This window comes from Euleptes europaea, chromosome 1 (genome assembly GCF_029931775.1).
Source record: "Euleptes europaea isolate rEulEur1 chromosome 1, rEulEur1.hap1, whole genome shotgun sequence".
Lineage (NCBI taxonomy): Eukaryota > Metazoa > Chordata > Lepidosauria > Squamata > Sphaerodactylidae > Euleptes > Euleptes europaea.
In genome coordinates this window covers 44257953-44279319 of record NC_079312.1, presented here as the reverse complement: position 1 = coordinate 44279319, position 21367 = coordinate 44257953, and the positions used below count along the sequence as shown (strand labels likewise).

Genomic DNA, 21367 nt, shown 5'->3' with positions numbered 1-21367 from the left:
TGGGCAGGTTGAGAGCCAGTATAGTACAGTGATTTGGAACAGTGGTCTCTAATCTGGTGAACCGGGTTTGATTCCCCACTCCTCCACATGAGCGGCAGACACTAATCTGGTGAACCGGGTTGGTTTCCCCACTCCTACACATGAAGCCAGCTAGGTGACCTTGAGCTAGTCACAGCTCTCTTAGAGCTCTCTCAGCTCCGCCTACCTCACAGGGTGTCTGATGTGGGGAGGGGAAGGGAAGGGGATTGTAAGCCAGTTTGATTCTTCCTTAAGCGGTAGAGAAAGTCAGCATGTAAAAACCAGCTCCTCCTCTTCTTCTTGTAAGAAGTCTTCCCACCCGCACCTCTTGTATACCTTCCACCTTTTCAGAATTTGGTAATGTTTGTCATTAGAGCATTGGTAAAAATGGCACAATACCCCTAAAATATGAGTTCAGAATGTGCCTTAATTGATTGTGGTTTTCAGTTCCTGAGCATGCATGAACATGAAAGCCAGTGCTGTCGGGTGGCTGTGACAGACCGAACACCCCTTGGCAGCCACCTCCCAATCAGCAGCTGAAAAATTGATTGGGTGCTCACTAAGCATGCTGTATCGAACCCCGTGGCGCAGAGTGGTAAGCTGCAGTACTAGAGTCCAAGCTCTGCTCACGACCTGAGCTCGATCCCGACGGAAGTCGGTTTCAGGTAGCCTTCTCAAGGTTGACTCAGCCTTCCATCCTTCCGAGGTTGGTAAAATGAGTACCCAGCTTGCTGGGGGTAAAGGGAAGATGACTGGGGAAGGCACTGGCAAACCACCCCATAAACAAAGTCTGCCTAGGAAACGTCGGGATGTGACATCGCCCCATGGGTCAGGAATGACCCGGTGCTTGCACAGGGGACCTTTACCTTTAAGCATGCTGTTCACTTTGAAGGTGGTGGCCAAAGTATAGTTCTCTTCATTCCAACAACTAAGTAGTAGCAAATAACTGAATCTTAAGAGAATTATGAATAAGGTGTATCAAGGTAATAATAGCATAGTTTTGCTTTTGTGGGTAGGCCATCCAGTTGCCAGGACTTTATAGAGAATATGACTCATTAATATGAGCTTGTGTGGCCCATAGGAGATTCAGTCAGTCCATTGGGCAGTACAGAAGGATCCATAAGGAATTAGTTGAAATGGGTTGGAATTGTGAACACCTCTGAGGCAGGTATCCTTAAGTATATATTTGTGCAAAAATCCAATAGATTTATAGCAGATAACTGGGTTAGATCACATGGATCCTTTGGGGGGGCATTTTCCATCAGCAGATATTTTCATTGCCATCTGAGTTACTGGGTTCTTCTCCCCATGGAATCTTAGCAAGGGCTAAAAAATGTTTTTGCTCTAAAACCATGCCAAATGACTGGCATTGCATGTGATTATGTGAGAATGGTTCTTTCATCTATTTAGCTAAAATTCTGGGTATCACTGAATTAATATATTCTCCGTTACATATAAAAATTGTACAGCTATGTGTCTTCACAGTTCCTGAAACACCACCATCTGAAGTAAGTGGAGGAGGTGGCAGCAGATCTGAGTTAGTCATTACATGGGATGTAAGTAGTTTTCGTGGAATTTAATACTCAAAGGTTTACCATTGTCCATTAGAACTTTTCATAAAATAGCCTGTTTGGGCAACATTAATTTTCATTTATATGGTACTTATGACTAATTGCTCTATAGCCTCAATGTGTGTGCTTTTCCTGGCCTCTTACTACTTTAATTCTTTATTGAGTCCAGAATATTAGTAGAATACAAGTGAGAGAACTGAAAAGCCTTTCAAGGGGGCATCTCATTTTCCTCTCCCCCACTATTTCATCATTCCCTGTCCTGAAAGCCCTGATATCCTCTCCCCTTTTTCTGGTTGCTTCCCATGCCACCAGTCAATCTGCCTTTATCTGCCCCCCATCTTGAGCTGTCCCTCCTTTCTTCCCCTTCTCTGCAGAGAAACCCTGGCTAAGTGACATGGTGCCAGTTGCCAAGCAGGACCCAATTGCAAGGGGTACCTCACTTTCCTCTGTATCCTGTTCCCCACACTGTTTCCTTTTTCCCTCCTTGCAGCCCCATATCTTTCTCTCCTCTCTACCCACAAAACAATTTAACCTTTTATCTGTCCCCACTCTTCAGCTATATTTTTTATTTATTTACTTCATTTATACCCCGCCTTTCTCACTGATGTGGACCCAAAGCAGCTTACATCCTCCTTCTCCTCTCCTCCACAACAACCCTGTGAGGTAGGTTACGCTGAAAGTGTGTGACTGGCTTAAGGTCACCCAGTGAGCTTCAATGGCAGAGTGGGGATTTAAACCTGGGTCTCCCAGATCCTAACCTAAAACTCTAACCACTTCTAACACACTGACTGTTGAACAATAGCTAGCAGCCAGTCTTGGATAAGTCATGAAAGTCATGTGGTAGCAAATCACCTGGTGGTTGCTGTCAGGCCTAGTCCCAATGAGTGTTCCTTCAAAGGCCAAAGTAGCCCTGCCCCTTCCCCCTGCCATATACTCAAAGCTTAAAGGCTGACAATACAGCTGTACTTGCCTAGCAACAGCCACTGAGGACATTTATTTCTTTAAAAGTTGCTTCTATCATTGTGGAGGGTTTTAACCTGCCCATGGTTTGTGATTTCAGATGGTTTCAGATTTCAGGTTTCTCTACAAACCTGAGGTTTGTAGAAAGAGCTGTTTTGTCTTTCCATGGCCCCAGTCTCCATATTTAAGAATCCACATATGGAGCCATGTAGAAAAATAGATATACTGACTTAGGTCAGCATATCTGAGAATTATTTAACTCTAATAGATTTAGCACAAAAAAATAAAGCAGCTGCTTGGATATTTGAAATCACAGAGATCAGTATCTCTACTCATCTCCAGCCAATAAGATATATCCCAGTATCTTTAGCCCCATATTTCAGTGAGATTACTGCCCCCCCCCCGTACATTCATGCATTCCTGTCAGCCAGACACTCTGAGGAGGAGTAACGTGCACGAGGCCCAGTCTAAGTGACAGATTTCCTGAGAAAAGTATAACATGGCTTTCTGTGCCTTGGCATACGCTCATGGAAAGGCATCCCCTTGTCAATACAGAAGCAGGGCATGCTAGTGCCCTGGGTTTATTTGCCTACACATTGGTGTCCACCCGTACTGAGCCCTTCATGTGCAGTGGCCATTTCAGTCATATGGGATGGATCAGTGTATTGGTATCTCATTAAGAACTCAGTGTGTGAACCAATGTCTTTTATTAACTTATTATAATTCTGCTCTGGCTAGGTTTCTTCCCTTGTTCACACCAGTCCCTCTGGTTTAACTCTTCATTCAGCTTCTTCTTTCTTCCTCCCCTCTATAGTTTTTTTTCTCTCTCTCTCATTCCTACCTTTGTGCTTTCTTTCTGTCTTCTCCTTGTGTATATAATAATCTCTCTTGTGCCATCCATCAGGCTGCCTCTTTTCCATCTTTCAAATCCTTTCAAACAAGACATTTCCTAGCTGTATGTAATGGATGTTATCTTCTCCCACCCTTTTCCATTTCCCATTATGCCATCCCTCCCACTCTGGGCCCATGTGTTTATTAAATTACAATACCAGCTTCCTGTGTAGGTTATTATTAGGCTTTTGTGTTACCTAATTGGATAGGGGCTGGATCGCTATAATATTCTGTATAGCATTTAATTAATAATTGGCACTTAATAAATGGTTGACGATGTTAACTAAGCACTCGGGCTTCTACCGCACTCTGGGGGCTGGCCAGCAGCAGCAAGCTACTCTGTTCTTCCTGTTCTTCCTGCTGTAGCAAGCTATTCTGTTCTTCCTGCTTTAAACCACAATCCAGAGGATACTGATAGTCTGGATGGCATCTGTGCAATCTTCTCTGCTCACAGAAAAACCTCTTGCGTAGCATTTCTGCACTATATTGCAATATAGTGCAGAAATGCTACGCAAGAGGTTTTTCTGTGAGCAGAGAAGATTGCACAGATGCCATCCAGACTATCAGTATCCTCTGGATTGTGGTTTAAAGAGGTTTAGGTAGAAGCTTATGGGACAGAGGTGTTGAAACTCAGAGGACTGTAGTACATTGTATAAAGCCCAGCATAATTGCAGATGGCAGTTATTACATCCTATACCCCCCCGCCCCAGGAAATATCATGTCATTCTTCAATAACCCTATATGTTTGCTCAAGACTTCAGTAGAATTTATTCAGAAGTAAGTGCATTTAGGACTGCAACCTGAATGTATTCTGTGCGAGACTCATAAGTGACGTTGTTTGAGTAATCCTTGCAAGTTGTTACAAGGAAATCCCTTCAGATGTTCAATTGTGTTCTAGGGGTTGCAGGGGTGATAGAGACTTAGCCCTTATGTTGTAATTACCATAATAAAAGAGTTGGAGATGAAACAACTGCTCCATTCCTGGCAAAGGTACAAGGCCATTCAGCAGAAGAGCTAGTTAAGCTAGTTACCTTGTTTTCTTGCTGGGGAAAATGTACTTATTAATGAAAGGATGGCTGTTTCTTTAACGCAGCTGTTGAGAGGTATCTTGAATGCTGAAAAAAAACTCTGTTAACAAAACATGAACAAGTACTATAATTTGTTTTAATGACTATTACTGAAAGGTGTGTGACTGTATAGTAAAGATAATGATGACTCAATCCATTTGGTGTGTTCTTTTCTCCACTGGTATATTGTTGCTTTCCCTAACCAATTTAAGCCGCCAGTATTCAAAACTCTTCCTTCCTAACAGTCCGTGGACAGATTTTGTTCTGCAGCCTCAAACAATTCTGTCATTGTGGGGCTGGTTTGTTTTTTCGTTTGTCTGAGTTAATGTTCTATTTTTGTATTTTATTCATTTGCTGGTTTTTCCTGTAGCCTGTTCCTGAAGAATTACAAAATGGCGAAGGATTTGGTTACGTCGTCGCTTTCCGACCCCTTGGCATCACAACCTGGATACAGACGGTTGTTACATCCCCTGAAACACCAAGATACGTCTTTAGAAATGAAAGCATCTTGCCGTTTTCACCGTATGAAGTCAAGGTTGGCGTGTACAATAATAAAGGAGAAGGACCCTTTAGCCCAGTGGCCACAGTGTTCTCTGCCGAAGAGGGTGAGTTATTGAATCATGACTTACATAGCATGCATTAAGTAATTTCACCTAATAGTGAGTGGCATGAATATTTGCTTAGGTAGCATCAGCAAAGCTATCTTAATTAGCTAGCGGACCGAGTGAGCTATGCTTTTTTCCTCCCCATTTTTTCCCCTTTGTTTTCTCTTTTGTTCCCTGACTCAGAACCGACTGTAGCACCTTCCAGTGTGTCTGCAAGCAGCCTCTCATCTTCTGTAATCGAAGTCTCCTGGCATCCCATTCCTTGGAAAATGAGTAGTGGGATATTGCTGGGCTATGAGGTAAAAATAAAATCATTGTTAAAACAAGTTCTTTTTAAAAAAAAAATGCGAGCGTAACACATTTGTAATGGCAGTATTCTTTTTTAAAAAAAAATCTTTCAAATCATTAATTTGCAGGTTGGAAGCCGTTGCTTAGTGTTAAGATCAGCTTTTCCATCTTTGCTTCTTTATAGCAAAATGAGTCATTCAAACATCTGGTGATCTTCACTTTCTCTCCCCCCCCCCTCCCTAAATTGTGGAGGGGAAGTTGGCTAAGAGGCCTGCTGTTCAGAGCTGTAAAAGCAGTTTTCTGCTTCTGAACCTTGATGAACACATGGTATAGTCACAAATAATCTGGTCTTGGGGGGAGCATAAAGGCCAAATGTAAATATTCACAGATTTTTTTTTAATGGGACTTGAGCCTTGCCATATTTGCTGGCGTCACCCCAGATCAATTACAGCAAACTCACTAAAACTGCATCGAGAATGAAAATCAACTGGCAGTTGCTATCTGTGCATGCCTGTTAGGTATCTGCTGCACCTTCCGCCACTGCCCTAGCAGAGATAAGCACACACCACAACCTATATTAATGCAAGTCCAGTTGCATTTATGCATACCTGTCTGTGTTCCTTGTGCTTAGGAGGAAGGCAATAAAATTGTATTGCAGAGTGTTCACACACACACACACACACACACTGCAAACTGATATTTAAGCTGACTATAAAAGCAAGCGAGGCACAAAATTTGATGCCGGCATTTGCAATATATAATAACAATGGAAGAGAGGCTGGTAGAGAGCTATTGAGTGACTGCATTTTCTGCAGATCGAATAAAACAGAGCTGTTTCTTTAGGTTTTAAACAAAAGGAAGCCTTTCCCTCCCTTTGGTGCTATTATCCATGACGGTGAAAATAAAACTTCATTCTGCCTGTTGGAAATAAACAGTAGGTGATGGAAGGGGTAGATCTTAGAGAGCAGGAATGTTAGCAACGGGTTTCAAGCAGCTTGTGTTTTTGCATCCACTAGGTAAGATATTGGAATAATGGTGGAAAAGAACAGTCTTCCAGCAGAGTGAAAGCCACAGGAACTGAGACGTCGGCAAGAATCACAGGTTTGAAGAGCAATTTGGTGTACTACGCAGCTGTTCGAGCGTACAACAGTGCAGGAGCCGGCCCTTTTAGTGCCACTGTCAATGCCACCACAAAAAAGACACGTAAGTACCATTAGTTGGCATAGAGAGCCAGCATGGTGTCATGGCCTCTAATCTGGAGAGACTAATCTGCAGAACCGGTTTTAATTCCCCACTCCTCTACATGAAGCCAGCTGGATGACATTGGTCTAGTCACAGTCCTGTCAGAACTCTCTCAGCCCCACCTACCTCACAAGGCGTTTGTTGTGAGGAGGGGAAGGGAAGGTGATTGTAAGCCTCTTTGAGACTCCTTAAGGTAGAGAAAAGTGGGGTATAAAAACCAACTCTTCTTCATAGTAAGGGTAAGAAGGAAAATGAAATTGTGGGCCTACTTGTACTGAAAAGAAACATTCTGTAATAAACTAGTTGAAAATGTTGTGGATCATATACAGGCTTTGGATGCTTGTATATGTTTGCCAGCCGAGGAGCTTTCAATAAAAGACCTTTATCTATTTTTCTGTATGCTGAGAAAACAATTTATATAATGTACTATTAGGCTCATTGTTTCTGTTATTGTCCCAATGCTTCCAGCTTGGTAAATCCTGCCAAGGCTACCAAGGCTACCTCTCCTAGTATGAGACATTTGAAGATGCTTCCTATTCTTGTCCTTAGAGGCTTGGAACAAATACAATCATTTTATTAGAAACAGAATAAAATAAGAACAACTAACTATTATTATTTGGCATGGCTACTGTGCAAATGTGGCGATAGTTCTTGTAATACAAATATGTGTATATAAAGTGCTGTCAAGTCGCAGTGGACTTATGGCAGCCCCGTAGGGTTTTCAAGGGAAGAGATGTTCAGAGGTGGTTTTCCATTGCCTGCCTCCATGTGGGCTGATCGAGTTCCGAGAGAACTGTTGCCCAAGGTCTCCCAGTAGGCTTCATGTGGAGGAGTGGGGAATTCAACCCAGTTTTTCAGATTAGAGTCCGCCATTCTTAACCACTACACCATGCTAGTTCATGTATTACGAATACAAAAATATAAAAATAAGCGACGGCTCTGGTTTAACAGAGAGCCGGAATTTGCAGGCCTGCACGGGAGACAGGAGGGAAGGCCTTTCTGCGCGGTGGGGAGGCTGCTGGCAGCAGTCCCGAGGCTCCTGCAGGGCAGCACAAAGCTCCCCAGCCTCACTGCTGTAAGCAGCAAGTGGAGAGGCAAGCTACCTGGCTCCACATGGGAGTGCGGCGGGGAAGCTAATGTCAGCCGCCCGCTCCCCAGCTGGCCCACACGTCATTGCCCCACCTCCAGATTCAAATTGGGCCAATCAGGGGGCTACAGGGCTGAGGGCGACCCGTACAGCTTGTAACAGACATGGGGTTTTCACTCTGGGCCACCAGCCACGTAAATATTTGCCTGTTCTCTCCCAGCCCCAGTCAGTCTATGCCAAGTTTATGGTAGCATCAGCTGACAGGTGGGTCAGCTGATCCCGCCCCTATGCTATGCCAACACCTAACGCTGTAATCAATAAAGTTGTGGCCTTTTACAGTCCAGCTATGTCTCATTTGTTGTTCATGTGTACTGGGGATGGTATCTGCATTTGTGTTTGGGGGGGGGTTCCTAATGTTTAGACCAGACCGACAGTCTCGCCATTTAGTCTGGGTCCGCAAGTGAATATTTCATTGGTAGATGCCAGAGATACTAGTTTTGATTTCTTCCTTGAAATGATTCTTCCTTCCCTGAGGACTATTGTATTTATCTTATTTGTTTGTTTTTATTTATTGTGGACCTCACTCCACCCTACCTCTCCAAATATCATAATTAGTATTATGTGAGACTAATTACATGATCAACTGAGTATCTCCCATACACAGAGACACATATAGTAGACCAATGTGGTGAAAAAGCATTTTTAATTGATAGGGCTTGTCATAGTTGGGGAGTCAGTGAGACAAAGTGTGGGAGCTAAGGGCCTAAGGAAAAGCAGCATCTTTTAATTGTCAGTGCCTTGGTAAACCAATTTAGTGTACGCCTGGCACTCCATCACTTCATTTTTGGTAGGCTTGGTGTCAGCTGCAAATGACTCCAAAATTATTATTTATCTTTATTTCATTCATCTTCATAGTGCTGCTGTAAGTTAATCATGGTTATTACCCTCTTATAGAAGGGAAGAGGAAAATATGAAATAGTAAGTTGCTAGAATGGACCATAAATCTATTGACACAACATACTACTTCTGCTTTGACCATCCCCAGCCGTTGTTCATATGCAGTCCACATGGACAAATGATTTATTTGGTTTTTTGAATAAGGTTTGAAGTGGCATTTTGGACAGTCGCATTCATATGCGAGCCGTGTGAAATACTTCACCTCCCAGAGTCCCTTGGAGTAATCTCAGTTAGTGATGGCATCAGCCAAATGTTGCCCTACAACAAACACACACACACACACACACCACTTCGTATAGTTCAAAGAGTGGCTGGAATTTGTGGAGGCTGATGATCCCCCAAAGTTGTTCATCTTCCCATGTGTGGGCTTTGTAGCCAAGGACTGGGGATCATGGGAAGTGATACTTCATTAAGCATGTCTTTTAAAATGATCTTTTACTTTTAGCTATCTGTGGCAGAGCACAGTGTAAGCTCATCAGAAGAATTACATATGTACTCCCCTGGATATATCACTATTTTTTTTACTTTGCCGTGACATCAGGAATTTAACCTAATTAGAACTCTTTAGGGGAATGGCCAACCAATCCGGTTTCCATTCTAATATTCTCAAATTCAGCATGAGTTTCATAATGCTCATCATAGTCTATTATCTCACAGCGGGCTTGTAATAATTGAGCCTGTCTGTTAATTGCAACTTTCTGATGTGATATGGGGAGATGAAAATGTAAATTTCAATGTAAATTTGGAAACTGGTGAAGAGGATCCTAGAAATTAAGCAAGGAGAAGCCGGTTATTGTAATGACCCCCGCAGATGAACACTGGCCCTCATGTTATAATGTTACTGTTCTGTTGTAATTGAAAAAGCAAAATCATTTTCACTGACCTTTGTCTTCTTAATTAGAATCCTAATTTAAGCTTGAAAATTGCATGCTCGGAGAGGCTAAAGTAAATCAAGGGCAATATTACAGGTTTTTTTCTTTATTGCTGAGGTCCCAACTGTGGAAGCATGGAGTTAGCTTTTCATGTTTGTTGCCCTTCATTGAAAAAATATATTTTAATCTTGAAAAGTTCGGCAGCAAGTCACTTTTGAAAGGCTCCTCATACAAAGTAACAAACCCAAAGATTGTAGCTGGAGAGTCAGCATGGTACAGTGGTTAAGAGGGGTGGTTTGGAGTTGGTGATTCTGATCTGGAGAACCGGGTTTGATTCCCCACTCCTCCACATGAGCTGCAGACACTCAGAACACTGTTTCTCTTGTGAACAGACCCTGGTATAATTCTGCTGTAGACTTTGGATATAGTGATTTGTTATAGAACCCACCATGCTTAATACCCAAAGCCAAAAGGTCTCATTACTTTTGGGGACATTTTTAGCTGCATAAATAAGCAGCATTTTGGGGGGGATACTTTAGTAATTGTTTCAAAAACCATGTAATACCTTTTATTAAGACTTAAGAAAAATAACACACGAACACATGAAGCTGCCTTCTATTGAATCAGACCCTTGGTCCATCAAAGTCAGTACTGTCTACTCTGACCGGCAGCAGCTCTCCAGGGTCTCAGGCAGGAGTCTTTCATATCACCTACCTGCCTAGTCCCTTTAACTGGAGATGCTGGGGATTGAATCTGGGACCTTCTGCATGCCAAGCAGATGCTCTACCACTGAGCCACAGCCATAACCCAATGCAAATTTTCAAGGCCTCCAATAGGCTTCATCATGGTGGACGATAGATGATCTTTCTGTCATGATGTCTTTACAACCTCTGCTGACTTTAGAGGGTACAATGAGGTGTGGTTGCCCTCTTGGTGTTTTGGGAATTCTGTGTGTTCTGTGATGAAGAAGCAAAAAAATGGAAGCCACCCAACTGCAAAAATAAAATCCAGTAGCTTGTCAAATGTCTCTCAGATATTTGACTGTCTACTGGCTTTTATTTTTGCAATAGTTTTAGGAGAGTGTTATATTAGTTTAATTTTTTTGCTTGCTGATTTGCTGACTTTGGCTGCGAACCTAAAGGGTGGGGGCAAAGCTCCATAGGAGCCAGCTTGACCCCATGGCAGCATAAGTGCCAATTTAACCTGGGATAAGGGGCACTTACACCATCCTGAAGAAAAATACACCAGTGCCGGGGAGCCACGGAGCTGCGCCAGCCCCTGCCACCAGCGCAGGCTCACCAGCAGGGAATTCCCGAAGGGAAAGCCCGCACCAGCATGGGGGGGGGGGTTTTCCTGGGGGCGGAGCTGCCTTTAGGCAGCTTTCTAACCCATTCTGTTCCAAGAACACCCCCTCTTGCAGCAGCATGACTGTGCTCCCTTTTCTGGTGGTATAGCCTCATTGATTTCAATGGGGGATTTTCCTATTTTTTATATTTTAATAGTTGAATGATCTGTCCTGTGGCCGAGAAGCATCTGAGGAGGTGGCGCAGCTGCACCGCTCCCAGCCGCCACGGATCTACCCCCCCCTTCAAGAACGGGCAGTTTGTTTTATATGTTTGTGGTGTTGATTTATTTTTGTCTGCACTGATAAAGATTGTGTTTTCTTTGTACTCACCTTGGGCTCCAATTACTAGTTGAAAGGTAGGTTTCCAGTTTTCAAAATCAAGTGTATATATGCAGCAAAAAGTTTACTTGTGGAGTTTTGTTCTGGCGTTTCCCTGGGTATATTTAATGGGAGGCCCCATATCAATGTGTAAAATAACATTTATAGCTCTCCATATTTTTGAAAATGACTGTAGTATACAAAAGATGGCGCTCTGAGTGAGCGCTCTTACATCCAACATGTGATGACAGTCATTTACCTATTATTTGCTTCCGCTGACTAAATCTCTAACGCCAAGTAAATTGAAATTATGTTTTCATTATATATTTCAAGCACCCAGCCAGCCTCCAGGAAATATTGTGTGGAACGTTACAGACTCCAGGGTAGTTTTGAATTGGGAGCAGGTGCATGCAATGGAAAATGAGTCAGAAGTAACTGGCTATAAGGTAAGCGCGAGCATGACCACAAGCATATAGTTTTGCAAACACTCCATTTTACATACATATTTAGGGCATCTTTCTCCTACTCCCACACTCATCTTTTGTGGCATCTTGATTGTGAAATTTAGCACAGAACAAAAAGGTGCCAGATTTCACCTGCAGTAATCAGGTAAATTGTCCAGTAGACTTAACATCATCATACCAACGCCCTTTGCTCTCATAGATGTCTTAGGGGGGAAAGTACAAAGGTTGATGAAAGCTCATTTCACATTGTTCTTCTATTTCAGCGGAATGCATGTGAGACAATTTAAGGAACATATTGTGTTACTGTGTCCCTAAGCTTACAGAAGGCGTCAGACATTTGCTTGAAGCTCTGTATATGTCTTCTTTCTTTTCTTCCCCCCCTGTTCTTAGACCAAACTTAAATAAGACCCATCTCTAAAAACATCTCCCTTCGCCTCTTCTCTGCAGCCTCCAAAAAACGAGCAACAAAGTCAGAAGGTCAGAGTCCTCTAAGAGGAACTGAACCTTTTGCTCCAAAGTTGCTCAAGAAGATGTGGACCATTTGTTAAAACATGGAATAATCCATTTTAGCCTAAGTTGGTATACATAAGGACAGTGCAAAAGGATATGTACCAAGGAGTCCACTGACTGAAGAGGGCGTATATGTCTTCATCCAGTTACAGTTATTGCTGATTTTTTTTTAATTTTCAAAAGTTTCTGTATGGTTGATTACCATAGAATCATATGAGAACTTTAAATTGAAAACAGAATAAAGCTTTAGAGAATGCGAAATGAATTCATTTAGGAGAGCATTCAGTAGCACCTGAAAGACCAAGAAGATTTCCAGGGCATAAGCTTTCTTGAGTCAAAGCGCCCTTCGTCAGATACCTTACAGGGTGATGGCTGGGAGATGTGTTCAGTTTTTTTCATGGTTTCCCATTTTTCATTTTTCCAGACAGCTTCCTCTATCAAGCCACAAAAATCACAGCCACAGTCCACATCCATGGCCAACAATGTTTCCCCCTCAAAAAAAAAAATCCCCTTGGGTTATTGCCAGAATCACATCTAAGATAAGTACCTCAAAGTGAAGTTTATTGCAGTGAAAACTCAGGATGCTGTTATAAATTGCATAAATATTTAAAATACAGTAAGAAATACGCAGTTTAGTTGCGTGACAGAATAATTACTTAGTATACACTGACTTTTTTCCAGCATAGACCATCATTCCTTTAAAAAAACAAACAAACTCTTGCTTTAACACTCCTGTTTCCCCCCTTAATGCTTTAAGTGGCTGATGCAGGTAATGACAAGCACCAAATGGAGCAATAATTTATAGAAGAGTCCCATTACTGAGAAACTCAACAAAATATATTATTCATTTGTAACCATTATACAGTTTGCCATTCTAGATTAAAGCAAGGATAAAAGTACTTGATTAATGTTATGTCTTTTCAGTGCCTCTGTAAATATCTGGTACCACTGTCTCTTTTTATTTTAAGAATCTTATTTTTTTCTATGCGTGGAAATAAAGCAACAGCTTACGGTGGCTAAAATTATGTCCTTAAAGTTGTAGTTTGATCTTCCTTGCTTTTTGTATTGCAGATTTTGTATAAGACCAGCAGTCAAAATCGGCTGAGTACCCTAATCACCAACATAACATCTGCGGAACTACTTCTTCCTTTAAATGATGACTACATTATAGAAGTGAAAGCAGTGACTGATGGTGGAGAAGGGATTAGCAGCGAGCAGATCAAAATACCTAAACTAGCCAGTAAGTTTACCAGATGTTCCTATATGAAGGTTACTTATGCCTGCATGTGGTACACCAGTGGTTCCCAAACTTTTTGGGCCACCGCCCCCTTGGTTCCACAAACTCAACCCCAGCACCCCCTACCCTATCCTACAAAAAGGATTATTCAAAATAGGGGTTTGCATGACTCACTAAAGAAGGTCAGAACAATGAAATTTCAAAACAGTAACAATTAATTGCACATCTATTCAAAATCAAATTAAAACTTTTTAGTTGAAATTTATTCAACAAAACTGATGAACTTGATCCAGTGGTACCAGCTCTTCAAAGTCTGGAAAAAAATTCTGATAGTTTCCACCAAATTTGCCAGTATGGTGCCATAGCTTGATCTATTGTAAATTAATGAACAAGGGGCCCACCTCTAGCACCCCCTGCTGCCTCTTAGTGCCCCCCTAGGGATTCCCACCACCCCCAGGGGGTGGTACTGCCCACTTTTGGAACCACTGTGGTACACAAAGAAGAGCATTGTGGGTTAGCTTTAGGATAAGCATCGCTGTACCGTACACATGTCAGGACATAAAAAAAATCATCTCATCTATTGCCTTGCTTTTATATCAGGGTAAGAGATTGGGTAGTAATTTCCAAATCTTTGATGTTCTGTACAATAGGCTTTGAGAAATATCAGCTTGGATATTCAGTTTAATATTCTGGAACTTATCCACTTACTATTTCATAAACTGAGAATAGCTGTAAGGGAAATTATTCTACTGATCTTCCGGGGTGTGTGGGGGGGAAATGACACATAGCTGATGGGGAATATGTAAGGCAGATGGATTTAGTGCATTCAGAAAGTGGAGCGGTAAAGGAACTTCTCATCAATTTTATTGCTTTGGGAACAAAGATATCCTTGAAGTTGCTTATTCTCTGGATGGAGAAAAGTAAATGACTGCACAATGTCAAGACTGGAGAATGCCCCATCCTTCCTAAGTGACTAAAGGAGCAGTCCTAATTGGGTCTACTCAGAAGAAAGTCCCGTGTTGTTCAGTGGGGTTTACACCCAGGAAAGTGTCCTTAGGATGGCACTGTAAATGACCCCTATCAGCAAATAAACCAGCATTTCTGGATAAGTTTTCCTAAGCCAGGCGGTTGGTCGCCTGCACTAAAACATTCCTTTCACACTTGGGGGAATTACCATTTGAGAACTGAGTCAGATCAACACAAAAAGGCTTAAAGCTGCTTTCGTTTTAGATTCTGTACCAAGAGTTGAACAAAGAATCAGTGATTCTGACTCGCCAGCATGACAAAAGGTGTTGTGGACCCACGGGCAAGGAAGGAGGGGAGTAAGAAAATCAAATAAACACACATACACTGTATTCTTTGGGAAATAAATGTCTACAGTTTTTATTGATCAAACCAGAATGGAGAGTTGATGAAAAATCATGGGGGCGGATCCAAGATATCGGGTCACCACCCTGTAACCCGATAGTATTGAACCACTCGATAAACGCCCCCCCCCAACACCCGTGGGGGGTACCACACCGGAGTAGCGCTTAGGTGGCCCCACCGGACGCACATCTCATATGTGGAGCCAGCACCACCTGGGATTGTAGTTCCCAAACAGGTCCCCGAGCCGGGCAACGCTGTTGAGCTCCATCCCAAGACCCCTTATGGGGGTCCCCACAAACGGGAAGGAAACGCCCATCTTCCCTTCTTGGATCAGACCCCATGCAAAAACCTGCCAAAGAGCAGGGCATCCGCCCTGCTCCCGCCAACGCTCCTACTGCTGTGACCAACAAAGTAGCGAGCCCCGAACAGCATGCAGCCACAAATCATGACCCCAGTCCAACATGTGCACACCATCAGGGCAATACAGCTCCGGTAACCAAAATCTCTGTGTGGGGAATCACAACGCCCCCAAGCGACTCAATGAAATGGCCCACTGCCCAGGACAACTTCCTTCTGGCGAAATCAACTCCAGCCGGCTCCTTTGCGCCGCGCCACACCCGCCGTTGCAACAGATCTGACCAAAACAGCCTGGTGTCTGGCAGCTCTGCATGCAAAGTCCCAAAGTCTCCTAACATCCTAGACCACAAGTCCATTCCGTTCTGAGCCGGCAGGTCGTTCTCCCCCAGCTGAACCACTATGGCATCCGGAGGTCCGAAATGGGCCACGGACGTCCTTATCACTTGCGAAAAGGAATCCCAACGCATCTCACGTCGTCCGATCCACCATATGCCATAAACCTAACAAAAATATGTGAAAATTGACTTTAATTTGTCCCTGATATCACAAAAATGGTAATGAATAGAGGCATTATTAGTTTTAGTTGTTTGTAGGGGAATGTATTAGTTTTCCAACAGTGCTTTAAAATTTGAAATTGGGCACTTGATTCATGAGTTATAGCTCAAACTGGAAAAGGTAGGGAAAATTGGCTTTGGCCATCTTGATGTCATAAAAAGCTGAAGCTACTGGTTAGAATGGGTTGTCACATCCAAACATAATAAATAGACATACACCTTTCAGAAAACAAAGAAGTTTTGCCACCTTATCTGATATCTGATATCGACATCTGGTGTGGCCCATGGACTAAAAGGGGTGAAGGGTATAACTCTGCTTAGGAAGGTGCTCGCAGTGTAGGTTTTTGGGGTTTTGTGTTGTTGTTTTTACAAAAATCAAGCAAACCACTCACCCTCAAGGAAAGGTGAGAAACTGCCACCAATAAGCTATCTATTGCCAACATTTAGAAGCATCCAGTTACTCCTAGAATAGCTGTATAAAAAATACTAAACAGTGTTATTTTATAAAATTAGTCGATACTGATTTCAAAAAGCAGGGAAAAATGCTGTGCATGTGTACTCTATAGTACTCTATGTGTACTCTATAGTAATGCTATAAAAAGAAAGCCAATTAACATTCTTCATCTTCCTGAGCATGACAAATTTGATCCAGTTGAACTAGTAAATTACCATGTAAATTAGACAGCACTATATGTAGGGAAATCAGATTGTAATTTTTTAGGGATTCTTTTTAAGATCTCTCAGAATTTGAGATAGTTGGATGCATATTTATGAATATTAATACATACAGTATATCATTTCCATGTTGGTTGTCTAGATCAAGACTAAGACAAACATTATCAGCTAGATGATATAACTTCATTTAGGTAAAATGCAAAGACATCAGTAAAAAAATGTCTGGAACTATGGTTAAAGGACTGGATATCATTAAAAAATACAAGACTATTAGATTTAGAAGGTTTTGATAATAGATATGGGTGGCATGGATACCTATGGTACAATAAGCTTAAGAATCATGCAGCTTTTCAACACCATGTGGTAAAATCCTCAATAATAAAAATTTGGCTGAAGTACAAACATCTGTTAGAGACTAAAACACCATTATGGATTTTGACACAAGAAATGTTAACATTGCGACCACTGAGACCTTCACTGTTTATCAAGTACCAAGATATATTAATATGGGAGGGTGATAAAGTTACCCTGAAAGGATATGAAGAACTAAAAGACTATTTGACTTGGTTTCAATATGGTCAAATGAAATCAGTATTTACCCAGGATATGAAAATAGGCTTTATAAAAGACAAATCAATTATACAACGTTTATTGCTGGACTCTGATGATCATCTAATTTCAAAGATGTATAAAATGTTGTTGATGATTTATACAGAACAAGACCAAATTAAGCCTACAATGGTAACTTGGGCACAGACATTGGGACATAATATACCTTTGAATAAATGGGAAAGGCTGTGGACAAAAGATATGAAATCCTTACTTTCGCAAACACTAAGAGAAAACATCTATAAGATGATTTATAGATGGTACTTGACACCAAATAAATTAGCAAAAATGTATGGAAATATGTCGGCAAATTGTTGGAAATGCCAAGGTGAAGTTGGTTCATTTCATCATGTTTGGTGGTTATGTGAAAAAGCCAAAAACTTTTGGGATATGGTTTACAATGAACTAAGACTGATTTTACAGCATAATATCCCTAAAATACCGGAAATGATGTTGTTAAGCATTATACCAGATACTATATTAACTCAGAGAACTTTTTTGATATATGCCACCACAGCTGCAAGAATGGTGTATGCAGTAAAATGGAAACTGTCCGAAACCCCGGACAAGATGGACTTTATAAATAAAATGTTAGAATTAGCAGAAATGGCTAAACGTACAGCGTTAATAAATCAAAAGGACAATGCTGAATTTGTGGGAGAATGGGAGGCATGGCTAACATATTGTGAAAATGAATTAAACTTGGTAAATATTAAAGGATATGTATTGACCTAATTCGAATGTTTATAGATCAATGGTAATGGTTTATTTTTAATTACTAAGATTCTCAGTGAAATTTAAATATAAAGAACCATGGTGAATTAGATAGTAAATGCAAAGGGGAGTATTAGAATTTTAACTGGACAGAGGAGGAGGGAGGGGAAGTTACAGAAAATATTATAAACATATGAGAAATGTTTGTGTGTTTTTTCTATTAAGACAAATGATGATGAAATTAACTGTAATATTATTAAAAACAATAAAAAAAATTAAAAAATGTCTGGAACTTAGAAGAACATTGTCCTTACAGGCAGCGAGTGAGGACTCACTCATAGTCCCAGTGAAATGAGCAGCCTAAGGTATTGCCCGCTTTCCAAGGTCCCCTTTACTTATTCCCTAACAAGAGCGGCTGCCACTTCTCCTCCGCAGTTGTCCCCATGATAATCTAGGAACATGAACAGGCTTCTGCCCGCATGATTGTTTCCAAGAGCATGTTTTCCAATCTTGCAAGTGATGCCCTCGCCCAGATGGTGCTTTGTGGTATGGAAACACACCACTGGGAACAAGAAGGTGGCTAGAACTCAAGACCTATTCAATGAATAGTGTGGGAGCAAATGTTAGCAAGGTAATAAAGGAACACATAAAGCGAGATTTACAGTGCCAGCCTAAGCAGAGATACATCTTATTAGAAGAAGGAAAAAGTTGGTTTTTATATGCCAACTTTCTCTACCACTTGAGGGAGAATCAGACTGGCTTCCAATCACCTTCCCTTCCCCTACCCTCAACAGACACCTTGTGAGGTTGGTGGGGCTGATAGAGCTCAAAGAGAGCTGTGACTAGCCCAAGGTCACCCAGCTGGCTTCATGTGTAGGAGTGGGGAAACCAACCCAGTTCACCAGATTAGCGTTCGCCGCTCATGTGGAGGAGTGGGGAATCAAGCCCTGTTCTCCAGATTGAAACCACAGCTCTTAACCACTATACCATGCTGGCTGGTTGAGGTGAATGGGCTTACTGCATTTCTGAGGTGGGGTGCTGAAAGTGCTCTGGAGGCGGTGTGACCCCGCCGCCAGCGTAAGTGCCCTCCTATCAAGGAATAAGAGGCACTTACACTGGCCGTGGGGGCAGTTCCATCGGCGCCTGGCGCCATGGAGCTGCTCACCACTCCTCCGATGCCACAGTGTCTCCGAAACCTAAATCCCAGAAGAGAAATGTGGCACCGGCATGGGGGGGGGGGCATGTTCTCAGGGCATTCCTGGGGTTCCAGCCTGGTAATGCCCCCTCCAGCAACAGCTTTGCTGTTTTCAATGTGGGGAAAAGCCCCATTTTCTTTTTCAAGCTTTTAAAAAGGCTCTCTTATGCCTTAAGAGCCAGCATGGTGTAGTGGTTAAGAGCGGTGGTTTGGAGCGATGGAATCTGATCTGGAGAACCACTCCTCCACATGAGCGGCAGAGGCTAATCTGGTGAACTGGATTTGTTTCTCCACTCCTACACATGAAGCCAGCTGGGTGACCTTGGGCCAGTCACAGTTCTCTCAGCCCCACCTACCTCACAGGGTGTCTGATTCAGATTTAGTTTAGTACGGTCCAAGACCAACAATAAAAACTTTTACATAATAAATGACGCAGGGTGTCTGTTGTGGGGAGGGGAAGGGAAGGTGATTGTAAGCCGGTTTGATTCTCCCTTAAGTGGGATAGAAAGTCGGCATATAAAAAACAACTCTTCTTCTTCTACTTCTACTTCTTCTTCTTCTGACAACCGGGGGATCTCTTTAAAGGTGCAGCGGCAACGCCTTGGTTATGTTGACCTCGGCTGCCGCAAGGCTCAGGAATGAGCTTTTAGAAGAGTATGCAGATGGAAGTGGTAGGAACCATTTCACAACAAAAAGCCCTGGCTAATTGGGAAGTCCAAGTGACAATCCAAAGAAAATATGTTTGTAGATATTTGGAGGTGGAGAGAGAAATTTTCAGAAATGAGAATATTTATATTTGCTAACTAATCATATGTTTGTTTGTTTGTTTGTTTGTTTTTAAATTTGTTATAGGTATGGATGCAAGAGGTTCCGGTGCAGCAGTCTTGACTATCAACAGTCTCTCTTGCTTTATGACAACAATACCTTTCTTAATTTTCAAAGCAGCATTGTGTTGATACATTTTCACAGATGGTATCAAATGGATCATTTACTCTAAAAAGTGCTTTTTTTAAAAAAAGAAAAAAAAGATGGTTATGCATGGTTCTACCACTCTGATTTTAAATCCTTTCTGTGACTTCTGATGTTTCAATAAAAAAAGCAAACAACAAATCATACTCACATTAAAAAGTTCCTTCTAAAGGAATATAAAATGCCTTAAAATGTAATGAACCAAAGGAGTTTACACATTGCATATTTCAGAAAGGACAAAAAATAAGAGGATAAGCATTGTGCTAAGCTTAGCGAGTTCCATTTCCCAAGCAACATGGAATTATTTTGAGTAGATTGCAACAAAATCATTTCAAAACATACAATAACGGAGCATTTTAAAATGTACATTTCACCTGAATCTGATGCATAACTTAGAACTGCATTTATTTCTTTAAAAGGTCACAATCGAGAACTGGGTCTAGATAAATACATCCACATAAACGTAAAGTTTAGTGTCCCCAGCTGAAGATCTAAAACTTTGCTTCACTACAAAGGGCATCTTCCCTGCGATTTTTGTCCAATCTACATAAATGTCCTGTTGCTTGTGTTCTCATTTAAAAAAAAAAAAAAATTCAGTTTTTAAAACAGCCCTCCTCTCTGTTTCATAACCCTGGTTCCATTGTAAAGGTGGAAAATCTCCTCTAGATGCTGCACTGGCAAAATTCCTTCCCTTACTTGAAAAAACAGGTGTCTGCACAGCGCTGCAGTTTGGATATCAGGGGACCAGGGTTTGTTTTTATATTAGAGCACCAAAAGGCAGACTGCCTCTCACTTGACCTTTCCACTTTTGTGGGGCCCAGTGTTTCTCTATGAACGTAAAGCTGCTTGTATGGGTCACTAGATACGATTGGCACCCCTAGATTCCCTGCAAGCCAGGCCTCCCAGTGCAAGATTACCCTAGAAATACTGCCCCGGAAATCCACATATTATTTGGATCCCAGACATCCCACTAGCAAATGTTATAGTCGGGGAGCAGATGGTTTGCTACAAGGAAGCTCTTGGGACGGCATCCACAAGGCAACACTATCACATGCATTACGCCCTGGTCCTTAGAACTGAGTGGCTTTAGTCACCATCCAGCTAAAATGTGGCGATTGGTTCTTCCAACATTGTTCAGGCCTGCAGCTTCCATAGCATCCTAACTCAGAGAGGGTATTTAGGCACTTTAATTTTAACTTTTCTTATTATAGAAGAAGAAGAAGAGTTGGTGTAGTGGTTAAGGGCTGCAGACTCTAATCCTGAGAACTGGGTTGGTTTCCCCACTCCTCCACATGAAGCTAGCTGGGTGACCTCAAGCTAGTCACAGTTCTCTCCGCACTTTCTCAGCCTCACCTACCTCACAAGGTGTCTGTTGTGGGGAGGGGAAGGGAAGGCGATTGTAAGCCGGTTTGATTCTCCATTAAAAAGATTGAGAAAAATCGGCATATAAAAACCAACTCCTCTTCTTCTTATATAATACAGAATATGAAGGTA

At 41.9% G+C, this 21367-nt stretch overlaps 1 protein-coding gene across 1 annotated transcript in view; it reads left to right on the top strand.

Annotated features, from left to right (window-relative positions):
* The window catches only part of LOC130484764 (contactin-3-like), a 222492-nt gene extending 202608 nt beyond the window's left edge, over nt 1-19884 (top strand). The window contains exons 14-20 of the mRNA XM_056857852.1: nt 1504-1574; nt 4878-5112; nt 5296-5411; nt 6417-6603; nt 11555-11667; nt 13267-13435; nt 19757-19884. Coding sequence (XP_056713830.1) covers nt 1504-1574; nt 4878-5112; nt 5296-5411; nt 6417-6603; nt 11555-11667; nt 13267-13435; nt 19757-19860 — 995 coding nt within the window. The 3' untranslated portion in view covers nt 19861-19884. The remainder of the gene's footprint in view (nt 1-1503; nt 1575-4877; nt 5113-5295; nt 5412-6416; nt 6604-11554; nt 11668-13266; nt 13436-19756) is intronic.
* The last annotated feature ends 1483 nt before the right edge of the window (nt 19885-21367 follow it).